This window comes from Haematobia irritans, chromosome 1 (assembly GCF_050003625.1).
Source record: "Haematobia irritans isolate KBUSLIRL chromosome 1, ASM5000362v1, whole genome shotgun sequence".
NCBI classification, from domain to species: domain Eukaryota; kingdom Metazoa; phylum Arthropoda; class Insecta; order Diptera; family Muscidae; genus Haematobia; species Haematobia irritans.
In genome coordinates this window covers 57,876,568-57,896,686 of record NC_134397.1, presented here as the reverse complement: position 1 = coordinate 57,896,686, position 20,119 = coordinate 57,876,568, and the positions used below count along the sequence as shown (strand labels likewise).

The window sequence follows — 20,119 nt, the reverse complement described above, 5'->3', positions numbered from 1 at the left end:
TGTCAACATTTATTGCTATAGAAAATTTTGTCAACATTTATTGCTATAGAAATTTTTTTCAAAATATTATTTATATAAAAAATTTTCTCAAAATCTTATTTCTATGGAATTTTTTCTCAAAATTTTATTTCTATAGGATTTAACAAATAAAATTATATTTTTGGTAGAATTCTACCAACTGTGGCAACCGTGGTGGTAATACAAATTTATTTTCTAGGTTATATACGTTGCATTTTCATGTTTTAAGGTAATAAAGTACTTAGAACCATTTTTATTTTGTAAAATTTGTTTAAATTTAACGAAAAATATTGTAGGGAAAATTGTTTGGGAATGTATGGGAAAGTAGGGAACTTTTTTTGTCATTGTAGGGTAAACCGAACATTTTTCCTGGCAACACTGACTATGAGCTATAGTCAGATTGAGACAAAGCACCCATAAACATGTACCCCTTAATTTTCTTAAATATGCAACTGCGGTTTAACTCCCAGACCTATATCAATGTTACCCCACAAATGCTTACGATTACTAATTCAGTAATGGTGGTTTAGGGTATAATATAGTCGGCCCCGCCCGACTTTAGACTTTCTTTACTTGTTTGTTTTTTTTTTTTTTAATAATTCTGTAACTTTGGAACGGATAAAGATGTGAACATAATTTTTTCTTTGTGAGAAGGCTGAGGTGTTTTTCTCTAGGTTTGTCCCTAGTCCCTAGTGCATTGACGGGTTGACCTGTAGACCTTTAAAGTTGGTCACCTCGGGGGTATGAAATTTTGTTTTAAGGTGAGTACTAAGTTCGAGTTTAGCCGCTAAAGTGAAAACTAATTCACTAAAGAAAGACATCAAATTATACATCTTTGTTGCAAATTTTATTATGACTTGATGGGGAATAGCCCAAAGCAAATTTCCACAAAGTTTGTATTCCATAAAATGGATTATTAAAGAAAAGTAATCGTGAAAAAATGGCGATTTTAGCGGCTAAAATTTGTTGAATCAATTAAATTGTTAATTGAATATTTTTTAAAACTTAATTAAAACTTTAATTGGAAAAATTTTGTGAATTTTTTTCTGTGTATACCTGAGGCTGCCATAGCTGCCGAGAGTGACATTCTAACGCCAGGATGGTTTCAGAACAGATACCAGTGAAAGTAACTTCTACACCGATGAATCGAAGATGAGTGAGAGGATAGAATTGGGCGTGGGGAACCAGACCGATATCCTATTCCGAATACCGGATCACAGCACAATCCTGCAGGCAGAATGTGCTAGCACGAGACCCCTAGACGTGGACATCTTCACAGATTGCCGGAGGTCAATGAAGACAATAGCAGACCATACGGTAACGGTTGCCACTCAAGTCAAATAACAGACAACACAGAAAAAAATTTCACGAAAATTTTTCCAATTAAAATTTTAATTGAGTTATAAAAAATATTCAATTAAAAACGTAATTAATTCAACAAATATTTTAATTGAAACAAAAATCATTCACAAAAATAATAGTATCAATTAATTTTTTAATTGGATCAATTAACTTTTTAATTAACTTTCAATTAATTTTTTAATTGATACTATAATTTCTGTGATTGAAGACGTTTCAATTAAAAAATTAATTGGATCAATTAATTTCGTGATTGAACCAGAAAAAAATTTTTTTGTGTGAAGTCAAATAATCCTAATCTACAAAAATTGAAGAAAATTTTACCAAAAATCCAACTCCAAATTACCAAATTTAAAAATATTTATTTTGAAGTTTTTGATCATAGTTTTCTAAAAATTAGAAATACAATTTTTAGAAAACTATGATCAAAAACTTTAAAACAAATATTTTTAAATTTTGCAAGAATTTAAATATAGGAAATTTTGCCAAAATTACAGTCATTTTAAGGATGCTGCCAGACCCCAAGGAAACACTTTCAGTACTTAAAATTGCATGCATACAAATACACGGTTGTCTCTCGTTCCAAATATAATGTAGCAAAAATTGAAGAAATTTTCTAAAAATCTACGAAATTTAAAAATATTTATTTTGAAGTTTTTGATCATAGTTTTGTCAAAATTTTATTTATATAGAAAATTTTTCCAAATGTAATTTATAGGGAAATTTTATTATATAGAAAATTTGTTTCTATAGAAGATTTTGCCAAAAATATTGTTTCTATAGAAAATTTTGTGAAAATTGTATTTCTATAAAAAAATTGAAGTACAGCTTAGTTGGGGAAGAAAGAAGAAAAATAGAATAACAGGCAGGAAGACCATGGGAATAATGACCCAGAATTGAGAGCACATCTGTGCCAAATAGGGGCAGCAGAAGATGTTGGATATAGGGCATGTTTTGAGGATGATGAGATCTTGGAACACAATTGGCCTCCCTTTACTAGGCAAAGAGTTAATCATATGAGTGAAGAGGTGATTTGGGACCTGTACCAGTTTGGAAACAAGGAATTCGTTAGAGATACAGAGTTCCTGGAATAAAAAGGGGGACGATGGAAAAAAGAAGTTAGAGCCCAAAACAAGCAGAATACTTGATCGCTCTATAAATAGGGGAGTCTATAAATAATTATGAACCGATGTGAATCAATTTTCACATGCTAATTAGAGGGCCAAATTTCAATCGGATCAGATGAAATTTTTTCCTACATGAGGTTTCTATAGTTAAATTTTGGGGGTCGGTTTATAAGGGCGCTATATATAATTATAGACCGATATGGATTCAGGGTTTTTAGTGGCATATACTAATATCGCGTACAACTTTTCAAGTGGATCGGATGTTATTTACACCTCTAAGATTTTGCGTTGGTCAAATCGGGGATCGATTTATAGCCTTCATATATAATTATGGATTGATATAGATTAATTTTTGCATGGTTGTTAGAGGGCTTACACTTACATCACGTACGAAATTCCAATCGGATCGGATTAAATATACTCTTTTAAGAGTCTGTGAAAATCAAATCTGGACATAGGTTTGTAACAGGCGATATGCCTTAAATTGATCGGAGATAGCTCATTGACATTGGCATCCGACCGAATAACAACTTCTTGTGCAAAGCTTCAAGTCGATTGCTAGTTTCGTTCGGATATTAACATGATTTCAACACAAGGACGGACATCGCTAGATCGACTTAGAATTTCACCACGAGTTCTGGGACCAATTCTTCCAAGTCTTACAAACGGAATGACAATCTTTGTATACCCCCATCGTATGGTTGAGGATATAAAAATACAAAAATAAGAATAACAAAAGAAATTTTTTGCTCCTCTAGATCGTTGTTCTAATAATTACCAAAAACAAAAATCGATTTGTTTATAAACCTCCGGATAGATTTCGTTTTACAAATTCATACACCCCACATTGGGCCACATTAATGCTGGTATTTCCCCCTCCTCCGCCTCCTCCTGCCCCACTGTTACCACCAGCAGAATTATTTTTTTCATTTTGTATTTGAGTCTGAGATATATTCCAAACAACTTCTAGACCTTCGATGACCCTACCAAATATCGCACTAAAAGGTCTAACCTTTAAAATTATACGAAATTGTGATCCCACCAAGCACTGAGAATCGTAAATCTTTTTGGCACGACGCATGCCCACAGCTCCAATAAATGGAGGAATTTTTGTATCATCGGGAACAAATTGTGGCTCTTCGTATATGGAACGACTTCCATAGCCATTATTCTGTTCAATATCCCCCGTGATAATACTCTGATTGGGATAACATTTGAAGACTTTACATCCACGATAGCCCACACCCTTTTCATGAGTACACAAAGCATGGAAATTATAGGACATTTTAGGAGCATAACTGGCATAGACCTTAATAAGGACACGACCCAAAAATTCTCCATTTCTTTCAAAGTCAAAATAGTAAATGTGATTATTGTCATTGCTTATGGGATTAAGTAGTAATAGATCGATACATTTACCCACATCTTCCAATTGTTTGTACTGGGAATTGGTTAGGGGACCATTGAATAAATCGAAAGCATCGTTATTGGAATCATAGGACTTGGATGTGGATGTGCTGTTATTGGCTATTTCGGCATAGGTTTTACGCTTATTGAATTGTAACTGCTCATAGCCTGCGATGATGGATGATGAGGAGCCCGAGGAAGAGGAGTTGTGATTCGTATTTCCGTTGAGATTTGTGTGCGTATTCATATTGGCAGCATGATAGGCTGTGGATGACGATGACGTCGCAGTCATCGTTTGCATTGACGTCGTTGTTGGCGGTGTTGTTGTTGTTGTCACTACTACCGATTTTTGATGATTTTTAAAATTGGCAATAATTTGCTCTTGATATTGTTGGTAACGCCATAATTGATTTTCAAAAAATTGTTGCTTTTGTTTGGTATAGCGAACATACAAATGAAATATGCAATAGTTGGTCAAATGCAACATTGGATTATTGGGAATAGATTGATGGTGGTTGTGGTGATGGTAATTCTTGAAATTGCCCATATTTGGCGAAGTTATATCCCCTGCACGTTGATCGAATTTCTGCAATAATTGTTGCATTGTTGAAAAATCAAATATCCTCTCATGTGTGCTAATCATTTCACTGAGTTGAAATTGACGCATCATATCTCGATGTTTGACATGGAATTTTTGCTTTTCCTCATTGACCACACTGCTGAGTTTGAGAAAATCCTGAGGATTATTCTCTGGCATCATTTCCATATGAATTGTTAGCATTTTCAAAGTCTCTCTCATATTATCGATTTGCATGGACTGGGATTGTTGGGCCAATTCATTTTCCAAATGAGATTTCAAAGCACAACAGCCCTCTAGAATTTGTAACAGAAATTCTCGTTGTATTCTCTGCAATTGCTCAATATCGCCCAAAGAATTTTGCAATTTTGCTATATCTTGATGAATTCTATTTTGATATAAATCTTTGGCCTCCTGTTGACTTTGGACCAAATGATCGACATGCTCAGGACCCGAATTACAACCCCTACATATGGCCACATCACAACTGCTACACCATAAGGTATTTGGCATGCCATGAACAATACAATTTTCCCCTGGACACATTTGTTCATAATGGGAAATATTCAACGAATTTTCACCAGATCTATTGGAATTGCATACGCCTCCACCATTGCCACTCATTAGATTCAAATGACCATTGTTACTTTGTGAGCTACTGCCATTACCATTATAGAAAAGAGTACAACCTAACGAATTATCCGAGGATATTGAAGATGATCGTAGTAGTAGATTATTGGCGGTGTTCGAAGTGCATATTTCAGATTCAATATTCTCTTCATTTGTTGGCAAAATTTCCAAAGTCTTATTTAAGCCTTCAATATCGATGGTTTGATGGCAGTTGACACACTCAAAATGGGCAAAGTCATCACTTTTTCCAATCATGTCCTCCAAACAGGCCAAACAGAACCAATGTTTGCATGGCAATGATTTTGGTACGGAGTTATTGAAGTTAAAGGGCAAATGGCAACCACTACAGTTGATAATGTTGTTGGTTTTATGTGTTGACACAGCCATGGTTAACTGTAAAGATAATAAACATCGGAATTTACATTAAGATGGTGTCATAAATAATGAAATAATTTCCTACAAAAATTAAATGAATTGAAAGATTTTTCTATAGAAAATCTTATTTAGTTAGGCTGAATTAAAGTTTTCCCATAGAAAACCTTATTCACCACGGGTGAAATAATGTTTTCCCATAGAAAACCTTATTCAGCATGGGTGAAATAATGTTTTCCCATAGAAAACCTTATTCAGGCAGGCTGAAATAAAGTCTTCCCAAAGAAAACCTTATTCAGCCAGGCTGAAATAAAGTTTTCCTACAGAAAACCTTATTCATTTGGGCTGAATTAAAGTTTTCCTATAGAAAACCTTATTCATTTGGGCTGAATTAAAATTTTCCTATAGAAAACCTTATTCAGCGGAACTGAATTGAAGCTTTCCTATAGAAAACCTTATTCAGCCCGGGTCAAATAAAGTTTTCCTATAGAAAACCTTATTCAGCCAATCTGAAATAAAGTGCTCCTAAAGAAAACCTTATTCAGCCAGTCTGAAATAAAGTGCTCCTAAAGAAAACCTTATTCAGCGGAACTGAATTGAAGCTTTCCGACAGAAAACCTTATTCAGCCAGTCTGAAATAAACTTTTCCTATAGAAAGCCTTATTCAGCCAGGCTGAAATAAAGTTTTCCTAAAGAGAACCTTATTCAGCCAGGCTGAAATAATTTTTTTCCTAAAGAAAACCTTATTCAGCCAGGCTGAAATAAAGTTTTCCTATAGAAAACCTTATTCAGCTAGGCTGATATAAAGTTTTCCTAGAGAAAACCTTATTCAGTTTTCCTATAGAAAGTCTTATTCAGCTAGGCTGAAATAAAGTTTTCCTATAGAAAACCTTATTCAGCCAAGCTGAAATAAAGTTTTCTTATAGAAACCCCTTTTCAGCCAGGCTGAATTAAAGTTTTCTTATAGAAAACCTTATTCAGCCCGGGTGAAATAAAGTTTTCCTATAGAAAACCTTATTCAGCCAGGCTGAAATAAAGTTTTCCTATAGTTAGGCTGAATTGAAGTTTTCCCATATAAAACCTTATTTCAGCCTGGCTGAATTAAAGTTCTCCCATAGAAAACCTTATTCAGCACGGGTGAAATAATGTTTTCCCATAGAAAACCTTATTCAGCCAGGTTGAAATAAAGTTTTCCTATAGAAAACCCCATTCAGCCAGGCTGAAATAAAGTTTTCCTAAAGAAAACCTTATTCAGCCAGGCTGAAATGAAGTTTTCCTGTAGAAAACCTTATTCAGCCAGGATAAAATAAAGTTTTCCTAAAGAAACCCTTATTCAGCCAGGCTGTAATAAAGTTTTCCTATAGAAAACCTTATTCAGCCAGGCTGTAATAAAGTTTTCCTATAGAAAACCTTATTCAGCGTAATTGAAACCCTTATTCAGCCAGGCTGAAATGAAGTTTTCCTTTAGAAAACAGAAAGTTTTCTTAAAGAAAACCTTATTCAGCCAGGCTGAAATGAAGTTTTCCTATAGAAAACCTTATCCAGCCAGGCTGAAATAAAGTTTTCCTATAGAAAACCTTATTCAGCCAGGCTGGAATAAAGTTTTCCTATAGAAACCCTTATTCAGCCAGACTGAAATAAAGTTTTCCTATAGAAAATCTTATTCAGCCAGGCTGAAATGAAGTTTTCTTATAGAAACCCTTATTCAGCCCGGGTGTAATAAAGTTTTCCCATAGAAAACCGAACAAATCTTCCTCAACCCTCCACACTCTAATGTTGTTCGACTGTGATGATTTAAAAGTGATAGTCCTTTAAAATATAATTTTTAGATACATCTTAAAGAGTAAATTTTTGGATTGCTTCCAAAAATCTAAACAATTTGGTTAGTTTTATTGCAAATACGTTATTTCAATATTTTACGTGTTACACTATGTCCTTCCTGCATAAGATGAATAATATATTTGCAATGTAAATGAAAAATCAATTTCTACATTGTATGAATTTACGCGCCAAAATGTGAATAAACGAGCCTTCAAAATATGCCTCTTCAACTGTTTCTTACCTCCGACTAACATAACTCAGTTATGTGTGTATTTGTAAATAAAACAAACACCTGTATGCAATAGTTGTGAATGAGCCGCATATTACTGTTGGAAAGCTCCTTCTATACTATAGTTGGAGGACAAATAAAATGACATTTGCGCATCTCTCACATTTGTACTTTTGTTAGTGTTGCCATTTGAGCGGAAAAAGAGATATGTAACGAATACCGCAGAATAAACTTTTAACGTGTTTTTCTATCTATACACTTAGCCCAGTGATGCTTTTAAATATATTTGAAAAGAGATTTTCTTGAAGCCTCCGTTAGACTGAGAGATGACTTCATTCGGTAAAAGTCAAAATCCAATCGCGATCTGACTAAAATTTTCTACCACATTTATATGTGGTAGTAGTAGATTGATATCTAAATTTTTTATTTAAAATAGAAAAATAAAATCTATTATGAAAATGATTAAAAATTTAAAAAGTTTTTAATTAAAATATAAATTATCATAAATAACATTTCAATTAAGTAAAAAAAAATATATTTCCAATTAATAATTATTGAAATTTTCATTCGGAAAAAATTTAGGAGATTAGACTCATATCAAGAAAAATCCAACTATATAACCGGAAAATGCATAAAAAAGTATAAACTCTAGTAAAATTATTTTATCCAAACTATTATAAATAAATAAGCAAAAATATAATAAATAATTTATATTATCAATTTAATTGAATTTTTCGACTAAAACCAATTAAATTTTAAATTGAACCAAAAATTAATTTTTGAATCAAGCGTATTTTTTATTGCTAATTACTTCTCTGAATAATGCTATGACTTTCGTAATGAAGAAATTTCAATAAAAAAAATTAATTGGACCTAATTGGTTTCGTGATTTAATCAGAAAAAAATTCTGTGTACTTTATGAAATAGTTACATTTGTTAGGGTTAAGTTGGCTCGTCATCAATTAATCAAAATATTTTTTTTTCTAAATATGTAAAAAAAACTTCCAATTTTTTTTTCCAGAAAATTTAAAAAATTAAATCTTATAATTCAATACTAAGTTTTTATAATAATTTAGCCGAAATCATACACTAAAAAGATAGATAAAATCTAAGTTTTATTTTTATATTGTACGAGGGCGATTCGGAAACTTCTTAGCCTATCAATGAAAGAGAATATTTAGTTTTTAAAAAATATTTTTATTTTTCAATATAATCTCCTGAAACTTCAATACACTTAGTCCAACGCTTTTCTAGCAATTCTATCCTATCCCTTGATTAAAATAGTTTTCCTCAAGGTCTTCAAAATAGTGGTTTACAACTAATTTGAGGTAAACGCTTGCCAGAAAAGGAATTTTTTTAGATTTGGGAACAAGTAAAAGTCACTGGTAGCTAAATCAGGAGAATAAGGTGGGTGGTCAAGCAACTCGTACTTTAATTCGTTGATTTTAGCCATTGTTAAAACACTCTTGTGCGCTGTCTTCATGAAAAATTATTTTTTTTGTGTTGTAAGCCAGGACGTTTTTCTCGAATTTGTACATTTAATTGATCCAAAAGGTTGCAATAGTACTCGGAATTTATTGTTTCACCCTTTTGTAGATAGCCAATCAATAAAATACCTTTGAAGTCCCAGAAAACCGTTGCCATAACCTTACCAGCCGATTGAATTGTTTTTGCTTTCATTGGGGCACTTCCTCCAGCTTCAGTCCATTGTTTGTATTGTTCTTTTGTCTCTGGAGTATAGTGGTGGATCCATGTCTCATCAACAGTTTTGAAACGACGCCTAAAATCCATTTTATTTCGCTTAAAACGATCCAAACAAGCTTGAGAAATGTTCATTCTTATGCGTTTTAATCGACTGTTAACAAATGCGGCACCCATCTTGCAGAAAGCTTTTTCATCTGTAGTTCTTCATGCAAAATTAAATGGACTCGATCATTTGAGATGCCCATGATATTCGCAATTTCACGCACTTTTATTCGTCGATCATTTAATACCATATCGTGCACTTTGGCTACAATTTCTGTTGTTGTTGCTGTTTTTGGACGTCCATTACGTGGTTCATCTTCAATGCTTGTACGACCACATTTAAATTCAGCAACCCTATTTTTTAATGTTGCATATGAAGGAGCACTTCCACCTAACACATTCACCATATCATTATGAATTTCTTGTCCCGATAAACCTTTTTTATGTAAATATTTAATGACAGCACGCATCTCTAATTTTTCCATTGTAAAAAAAATGCGGATACGTCTTTTTTGAACACCTGTTTCTATATGAAGGAGTTGCCAGATCGAAATAAAATTTAACATGTGTTCATAACAGAGATGGAAGCTTCCAAAACACTTAACTTTTTTCTGGTTATACCGCGCTTTTTGTGCTAGGCTAAGAAGATTCCGAACTGCCCATGTACAAGTAACCTCATAGCGGTTGGGATATTTGGTTTTTAATGGATAATTGACAAGCGCCCAGTAGATTTATTTACATCGGTAAAATATTAAAAATAGAAAAATATTCTGACTAAAAGATGAAATATTTCACACCGGTTCAAAAGAGATTTAATTTATGTTGTAAAAAGTTTCATTATGATAAATTAAAAATGTTTTATTTTAAATATACATATAAGGTTTTATGTGATTTGAAATAGGTTTTATTTGAAAAAAGTTTAATTTCAAATGTAAATGGATTCATTTGAAGTGGAAAAGCTATAAAAATCCGTCAAAACATTAGTGGTATCACTGATAAATGGCATCACTGCTATATAACATGCATGTTGCAATCTAACTGCCCAAAGTTTACTAAAGAGAATATTACTTTACTCTTTTTTTCTCTCACACTCTCAGCTATTGCACCTACTCAGCTATTGTTTTGAAGAGACAACTTGAAAACGTTACTATACCATTTGTTTTGGACTCTCAGACCTAGTTCCTCATTCATTGGCCTTGATATTGAATCCTTACTGCCATTGAGCATCTTTGTTTTTTTTCTCTTTTTTGTATTTGTGACGGCGATTGCATTTCCAGTATATACTTGAATAAGTACGTGTGAATGTGTGTGATATTTTTGTTTTCAACCTTCACCTTGAGCATATATATGTACATAGTTAATAAAAATCTTGATTATTTCCTTATAAAGAAGGATTTGCATCACGCCTTCTGCCATTAAGTTGTGCGAGTAAATTTTGTTGTTTTCTCGTTTTTGCTATGAGTAAAGAAAATAATAATCATAATTGAAGGTGAAATATGGCTGAATAAGGTGATTTGTCGTCAATAAGAGTCCTATTGTATGTCAGTGGGCATTGCTCATAAACGTTAATACTGTTTTTTTTATAAAAAACATGCAAGTTCTTGGTGAATAGTGTACACATTTCTCATTTTGTTTGTTGTATATAAATCACTTATTGTAAGAATTCAGTGAATTTATTTCAATACAAAGCGATGTTCTCGATTTCAAATGCTATGACCCAAAAAGTATGTAGAGGAATAGGAGAACGAAATTCATAAATTTTTAATTACTGTTTTATCAACTTGTTATGCCGTGATTATAAATATTAACCGGATGTGAAATCCGAAACATCTGTCTTCCCTAGACAACAACCAAAATACAGTAATGATAGGATAATAAACAAGTCTATTTTTTACATGCACCAAAATACAAGCAAAGCAAAATACGGTGGGAGCCATCGTGGTGCAATGGTTAGCATGCCCGCCTTGCATACACAAGGTCGTTGGATTCGATTCCTGCTTCGACCAAACACCAAAAAGTTTTTCAGCGGTGGATTATCCCACCTTAGTAATACTGGTGACATTTCTGAGTGTTTCAAAGCTTCCCTAAGTGGTTTCACTGCAATGTGGAACGCCGTTCGGACTCGGCTATAAAAAGGAAGTCCCTTGTCATTGAGCTTAACGTGGAATCGGGCAGCACTCAGTGATAAGAGAGAAGTTCACCAATGTGGTATCACAATGGACTGAATAGTCTAATCTAACCTAATCTAAAATAAAATTGGTTATAAAATTTATTTTTTTATTATTTTAATTTTAGTGTAATTTTTGTAAATTCAATTCAGTTTGTTTCAATTCAATACGATTTAAGTCGATTTAATTAATACAAATTATTATTAATTAAATTTAATTTAATATTATATTAATTTAGTTTACACTAATTGAATTTAATTTAGTTATAATTAAATAACAATTTGAATGAACAGAGCTTACTTTAATATTTTTGTTTAAAACTATTTTAATTAATATAATTAATTTAGTTTAATTATAAATAAAATTATAAATAAATAAATAACACCATAAATACTTTATTGACTCAATTAAAACTCCAAAATCAATTAAATTTTTAATTAAAACCAATTAGAAAATTAATTGCATGTGCCGGAAGAAATCAATTAATTTTTTAATCTATGTACACAGAAAAAATTTCACAAAAATTTTCCAATTAAAATTGTAATTGAGTTTTAAAAAATATTCAATTCAAAATTTAATTGAATCAAGAAATTTTTTAATTGAAACAAAAATCAATTACAAAAATTAATAGTATCAATTAATTTTTTTAATGGATCAATTAATTTTTTAATTGACCTTCAATTAATTTTTTAATTGACTCTATCGTTTCTGTGATTGAAGACATTTAAATTAAAAAATTAATTGGATCAATTAATTTCGTGATTGAATCAGAAAAATTTGTTTTTGTGTGTACTTGATATTTTTTTATAATGAATTTTGTGATTGGTATAGTACCATTTTATTTTATCCTTCAAGCTAATACTTTTTTTAATTAATTCTAATAAGAATTGAATGTGTTTTAAAATATTTACCTATTTTTTTATACCCTCCACCATAGGATGGGGGTATATTAACTTTGTCATTCCGTTTGTGACACATCGAAATATTGCTCTAAGACCCCATAAAGTATATATATTCTGGGTCGTGGTGAAATTCTGAGTCGATCTGAGCATGTCCGTCTGTTGAAATCACGCTAACTTCCGAACGAAACAAGCTATCGACTTGAAACAAGTAGTTGTTATTGATGTAGGTCGGATGGTATTACAAATGGGCCATATCGGTCCACTTTTACGTATAGCTCCCATATAAACGGACCCCCAAATTTGGCTTGCGATTGCTCTAAGAGAAGCAAATTTCATCCGATCCGGCTGAAATTTGGTACATGGTGTTGGTATATGGTCTCTAACAACCATGCAAAAATTGGTCCATATCGGTCCACTTTTATTTGGTACATGGTGTTGGTATATGGTCTCTAACAACCATGCAAAAATTGGTCCATATCGGTCCACTTTAACGTATAGGCCCCATATAAACGGACCCCCAAATTTGGCTTGCGGAGCCTCTAAGAGAAGCACATTTCATCCGATCCGGCTGAAATTTGGTACATGGTGTTGGTATATGTTCTCTAATGACCATGTAAAAATTGTTCCACATCGACCCATAATTATATATAGCCCCCATATAAGCCGATCCCTAGATTTGACCTCCGGAGCCTCTTAGAGGAGCAAAATTCATCCGATCCGGCTGAAATTTGGTACATGGTGTTGGTATATGTTCTCTAATGACCATGTAAAAATTGTTCCACATCGACCCATAATTATATATAGCCCCCATATAAGCCGATCCCTAGATTTGACCTCCGGAGCCTCTTAGAGGAGCAAAATTCATCCGATCCGGTTGAAATTTGGTACGTGGTGTTAGTATATGGTCTCTAACAACCATGCAAGAATTGGTCCATATCGGTCCATAATTATATATAGCCCCCATATAAACCCTTCCCCAGATTTGATCTCATAATCATGGTAGCCACTCGAGCCAAAAATAATCTACCAAAATTTTATTTTTATAGAAAACATTGTCAAAATGTTATTTTTATAGAAAATTTTGTGAAAATTTTATTTCTATAGAAAATTTTGTCAAAATTTAATTTTTATAGAAATTTTTTTTCCAAATTTTATTACTATAGAAAATTTTGTCAAAATTTTACTTCTATAGAAAATGTTGTCAAAATTGTATTTTGTCAAAATTCTATTTCTATAGAAACTTTAAACTTAATTATATACGTATTTAATCGGCCTTTTTTAGTTTAATATATACCACGTATGGACTATGTGATACATATTACGGTGTTAGGAAGTTTTGAGATACCTTGCCATCGGCTTCAGTAGAAGTTTCTACGCAATCCATGGTGGAGGGTACATAAGCTTCGGCCTGACCGAACTTACGGCCGTATATACTTGTTTTTTTTTTTTTTTTATTTGACATCCGCGGAACATCGGCGTTTGTAATACAATTTAGTTTAAATTTTCTAATATTAACCGAATTTATTTCATCCCGATGGGTTAGTTTTTATTATTTTTTCCTCTATTTAATAATTAAAAAATAAGAAAACATTTCGCAAAATTCAATTCAAAATCAAATTCAATACAAATTGGTAATTTATATTAATTTTAAATTATTAATTAAATTTTAACCCTTTCCCTACCGAAATAAACCTAATATAATTGAAAAGAAAGCAAGAGGGAAATCAGTGCAATACAAGTAACAGACGAACGTACACAGAAAAAAATATCACCAAAATATTTCCAATTAAAAAGTTGATTGAAGTTGAAAATTTTTTCAATTAATAAATTAATTAATACAAGTAACTTTTTAATCAAGATAAAAACATTAAGCTAATTATACCAATGATCAAACATTTTAAAAATTTTAATTAAAAAATTAATTGATACAATTAACTTTTTAATCAAATTCGGAAGACTAAGTCACTTAAAAAAAGTAATCGAAATTTGTTTTAATTTTTAACTAAAAATTTATATCAAACTATCCAATTTTAATCGAAATAAAAACACTAAGTCAGTTAAGTAAGTAATTGAGAATAGTTACGTTTTTAATGGAAAAAATTAATTGAGTTTTGCATTCAACATCAATTAAATTTTTAATTGAATCAATTAAAAAATTTATTGAAAATTGCTAATAAAATCAATTAATTTTTTAATCAAGTATTTTTTAATTTCCAATTAAAACTGTGACTGATACTATCATTTTCGTGATTGAAGACATTTCAATTAAAAAATTAATTGGATCAATTAATTTCGTGATTGAATTAGAACAAAAATTTTTTGTGTGTAGTGATACTATTCTAGTTTTTAAGCTTGGTGTTGTTGTTGTTGTAGTTTTCCACTTGAATGTTATTTATACGTAATTGCATAAGGAAAGTCTTTTTTTATTTCCCGTTCTCCTGATACTTGTTGATATACATTTGTTAAAATCTTTAATTATTTAGAAAAAAAAATTGTAAAATAAAATCAATATTGTTTTCCGTTTATTTGTAAAAATGTTTATAAAAATGCATTTTAGTGCTCACCAATATGGGAAATATTTATAGCTTATGTATATTAAAGCCTTTACTTTAAACATCAAGAAATAAATCAAAACTAAGTGGGGAAATAGAGTTTCTTATCGTTTTCGAATATCCTCCCAAGTATTTGGGAGGATATTCGAAAAATTAACCCAATTTCATCACTTCAATTTATTGAGCTTAGATCAGTAGAAATTAATTCAAGACAAATCAATTGAATTTAATCAAACGTAACAATATTATTTATGTATTATATTTATAAATATTTTATAATATTTATTAATATAATAATAAATTTATAAATATTATTTTATCTGCATTTCATTCAATTAGCTTCAATACAAATAAAATTAAATCAAATTAATTTAAATTTATAATTTCATTTAAATAAATTTTATTTTTTTTACAAATTTATTAAATTTAATTTAATTTCTCTTATTTTAATATAATTTAATTAAATCTCTTTAATTGAATTTAATCTAGTCGAATTTATTTTAATATTTAAAATATTTAAAATTGATTTAATTTACTATGATGCACTTGAAGTGGACTGAATAGAGAATTGCTTGAACTCATTTGAAATGAAAAATGCAACATTCTTAAGGAAGTCGATTGTTTCTATGAAGTGCTTGAATGGTATTAGTAAAAGTTCTAGAAATAAAGCGATCTACAACCATTCAAGGCAACAAGCTAACCACAAACCGCCTTTATTTGTCCTTGAAGTAAATTCTTCTAGGAAACTTTGAAGAACATTTTGTTAACGAGTACATCATTATTTTCATGCTTGTAGTTGGTGGTCAAGTAAAAGGATTCAATTGAGAATTCAAATCTCATATTCTGTAGTCGTATCACCAATATATCAACACCCGATGTCTTTAATCAGGGTCATCCAGCATACATATGCTATTGTGTCTTCTCATCGGTTTTGTTTACCTTTTCATGGCTGATGCATACAGTAATATAAAACATACACACACACAAATATTTTAGAGGACACCTATTTATAAACGAGAGGCCTGGAGGCATCGTCAAATGGAGGTCAACTGCGTTTCGCATCCATGTATTTGTCGGTATATTTACGAATATTCAATTTTTTTTTGTGGGCGTAGGGGATCTACTGCAAGTAAACCACTAAAAACAAGGTTATATGGAAACAACCTTAAACCCTAGCCTTAACCCTAACCTTGAAATGGAAATGAGATTATTTACTACAAAAACAGCCTGCACATTTTATGTGTGTATGTGTGTTTGTTTGGCCATCTCTATGTGTACGAAAAATATGATTATTGGGAAGTTTTGTAACTGGGATGCAATATTCTTTTTTGTTTCTACTTGTCTTAATAATTTGTGTATGTATATGTATGTGACATTGGTCGATATCCTTGGAGTTTACAGGAAAACAAAATTCCATTTTTTTTAAAGCTCAGAATATAAATAAGTTATCCCCTCTATAATGGAAAATTCTATTTACTTTTTTCCAGAATCAGATTGATAGGCATTGAACGTGTCATATGTGAGTTGAGTAGAAGCAAGTCAGGCAAAATTGAAACAAAACATTTATTTTTGGAAATTGGTGCAGACGTCATACCAATTTATGATATGATGCAAGTGGGTAGTAATAATGATATGGTTATAGATTGGTAACTTACTTTATTTGGTATCTGTGTGTCCATTTAAATCACAGCTAGTCTTATATTATGGCATAAAGAAAGGTACATATTTTTTATATATATTTTTTTCTTTAAATAGGGGATATTGTTTTTTTTTTATATTTATTTTATTATTATTTTTTTTTTTTTTTGAAAATTCGAAACGAGATTATCACTAAAATTTTCTATATTCATATATAAATCGTTGGTATTATTGAAGATGTTTGTTGTTGCTGATTTGTGTAGTTAACTATGAATATGCAACAGTTACAAGTAGTGGTAGACACGCATATACATTAAAAAACACAAGCATTTGCTTACACATATATGATACGCTTTGGTTTCCATTAACTTTTTATTATGTTTAGATTAAATTTTTTTTTGTCCTCTTTGTTTGCTAGTTATTAGAGCAATATTGTTTAGGAACTTTTTTTTTGATTTTTTTAAATTTTGTATTTTTGTTATAATTTTTGTAACGTTTTTTCTTTAACAATTTATTGTTTTTGCTAATATGTTGAAATGGCAGGTATTTTCTTGAGAATATTGTAATTTTTTCCTATTTTTAGTATTAAAGTTAACTTTCACTTTTACTTTTCTACATCCGTTTCCTTGGAGGGCCAAATTGCAAATGTTTTCAATGCAATTGAAAATTGCATAGTTGATAGTGTGTTGTTGCAACATTAGGAAAGCTTTAATGATTCTCTCTCTCTCATACACATTCATACTTACACTCTCTCACATTCTCGTTTTTTTATTACTGGCCTTATGAAATTTTCAAGTTCATTTGCACTCTCTCTCTCTCTAGATTTATCTTACTTACCCATATATTCCTCATAAACCGCTAGCTCTCCTACTCTTGTCCCTCTCTTTTATTCCTTGAATTTGTTGCATGGCCATTAGATTGTCAAAAAAATCAAAGCCAAAACCAGTTTCAATGAAAACTCTACAAGGCTATTTGGTCCTCCATATACTCACAAGTCCAATGTCAATGATGACTACAACAAAAACGAAAGAAGCTATTCACAGACTATGCTGCATAATTGTTGTAATAGTGGTCATTGATGCTGCTCTTTTGTTGGTTTTGTTTTTGTTAATGCTGTTTATGGTAATTAACTACTATAGTGAAATATATGAAGAAGTTTGTGAAATCATTTAGTGTCCCCATGATAATAGGATTATTTAGTTTTTTTTTGTATGTTTAAAACAATTAGGAAAAGGCTTCGATATTTTCCTGAGAATTGTATGTTGTTCTAGGATAAATTATTACTTCGTGTTATGTTGATGTTCAAGGTATGAGTAATTTCGAGAAAAAATTGCGTATTCGCTCCCTATGTACGTTTGAACGTAAAATGTAAAGTTGTTGTTATGTAGATGGGAAATCGAGTTTTAAGCCTAATATGTATATTTTAATTTAATACTTGAATTTAATAATAGGAAAAAAAATAGAAAAAATCAAATGACAAAATTCACAGTTACAGCATATGAGTAACAAGGTATTCGCTTCTTGTTGATTTGAAATCGAATTTTAAACATTAATACATGGTCGGATATGTTAGATATATTGCAGCTTAATACCTATATGCATATATGGTATGATCCTATTAAACTGTCGAAGGATCTGTCCTTTGGAATAAGCCCAAGTGTGGCTTAATATGTACATTTACCCCGACAATGACAAACCCATGTTAAAGTGACTGGTGCCATCCAAACGGATAAAAAAGAATGTTTTTCATATGTTTGGCTATAAACATTATATGTTTGGAACACAAATTTTTAAACACAATATTTTTGAGTGCAAGCATATAATGTTCATAAACTAGCATAACATGTTTGGGACATATATGTTAATATGTTAGAACATATTATGTTTGGGACATAAAATGTTTGTAAATATAATATGCTTGGATGCAAACATATATTAATTTAGAAATAGCCTATAAACATATATGTGTTTAGTAGCTTGGAGCGCTATTTAACAGGGAGCGATATTGAATTAAGTTGGTGGTTGTTGCTTGTTATTACAAAATTAACATTTTATTTTCCCTTGGGCAATTGATCAGCTACTTCTTTGATCCTTACAAACTGTATGGTCCGCTGTTCGAATCCCCGTCCGGCAAAAGGTAAATTTAAAATAAAAAAAATAATAAAATTGAATAATTTCTTCTACAATGTTTGTATTGCAGAAAAAGGTGCTAAGAACTAAAAAATCTCGTGGAAGTGAGAAAGATGTGGGGGAATATACTATTAGGCAGAAACAAAATTTTGAGCATTCAGGTCGAAAACCTATGTTGTTAGCACCTATATTACCTGTTTATTTTCATAATTCATTATGATTGTAAATATATAAATAAATAAATAAAATTTTGAGCACAATATTGTTTAGGAGATTTTTTAAGCATATAATATTTTTGGGTGCAAAATGCTTCCAAACATATTATATGTTCACATAATAACATATTGTTTTTTGGAAGACAACATTATTGAATTTGGATGCAAAAATACAAAATGTTTGGAACTTAGACTACCCCAACATATATTGTTTAGACCAATATGCTTTCAAACATATTATATATTGGAAGAGATCAAACATATAAATGTTTGGGCAATACCCAAAAATGTATATGCTTGAAGCAAAATATGTTTGGGAGTATATGTTACAGAGGCGATTTTTTGTGAGGGTGCATACGTTCTGAGTAGTAGAACTGCCCAGCAAAAAATTTTCTTGATTCGTGCGTGAGTCGTGAGTCACGCTCATGACAACAGCGTGAGTGTGCGTGAGCGTGACAAAATGTCGTGCGTGAGTCACGAAAATAATATCTTCGTGAGTGTGCGTGAGTAACGAATTACACTCACGAAAATATTCCTGCTCACCAGCATACTCGGTTCCAAAGATTTTGTCTTTACTTTAAAAAATTTGGCATTGATTCCGAGCCAAAGAAGCGGAGAATACAAGTAAGGATACTTTTAAGACACAATTCTCTTTTCAATTTAGGTTTTGTGTACTTGCTTTTAGGAAGCAAATTTTAATTTTTCGCTTTCTCAGCTTTTTTTCTTCATATGCTATCAAAGTCCTTTAAAAACGAGTTAACGGCAACTTTATTTTCCAAATTAGTACTCGACTTCCAGTAGAAATTATGCTATGTTTGAAGTAAAAAAACTTCTTCAAAATAAATTTTTGAAAAACATGTCCTATATTTGAACGATTTTTTGCTTTGTAGTCAAGATGCAAAAAGACAACAAATTTAAAGACAATTTCATTAAATTTAAAGAATTTTCCTGAATTATTAAAGTCAAGTTGACCTTAGCCTATAATTTTTTTCTTTCATGTTAAGATACCCATTTTTAAGTCAAATCACTTAATTATAAGGACAATACGACTTCAATGAAAAGTTTATCGACTTTTGGACAAGGAAAATAACTTTATTTTAGAGAAATGCGTCTTCTATGCTAAGCAAAATTTGTATTCGTATTTTAAAGACATGAAATCTTTGACCTCACGACAATATTTTTTTCAGTGTAAGAGTTAAATTCAATTACAATTTTAGTGACACCTGGG

General features: G+C 31.0%; 2 protein-coding genes across 4 annotated transcripts in view; one reads left to right on the top strand and one right to left on the bottom strand.

Moving 5' to 3' along the window:
• Positions 1–20,119, top strand: part of Npl4 (nuclear protein localization 4) — a 67,425-nt gene that overhangs the window by 40,005 nt on the left and 7,301 nt on the right. The window lies entirely within an intron of this gene.
• LOC142219843 (uncharacterized) lies at positions 3,304–5,505 on the bottom strand. Its single transcript, XM_075288626.1, has one exon. The coding sequence runs from the start codon at positions 5,503–5,505 to the stop codon at positions 3,304–3,306; it is 2,202 nt and encodes a 733-aa protein (XP_075144741.1).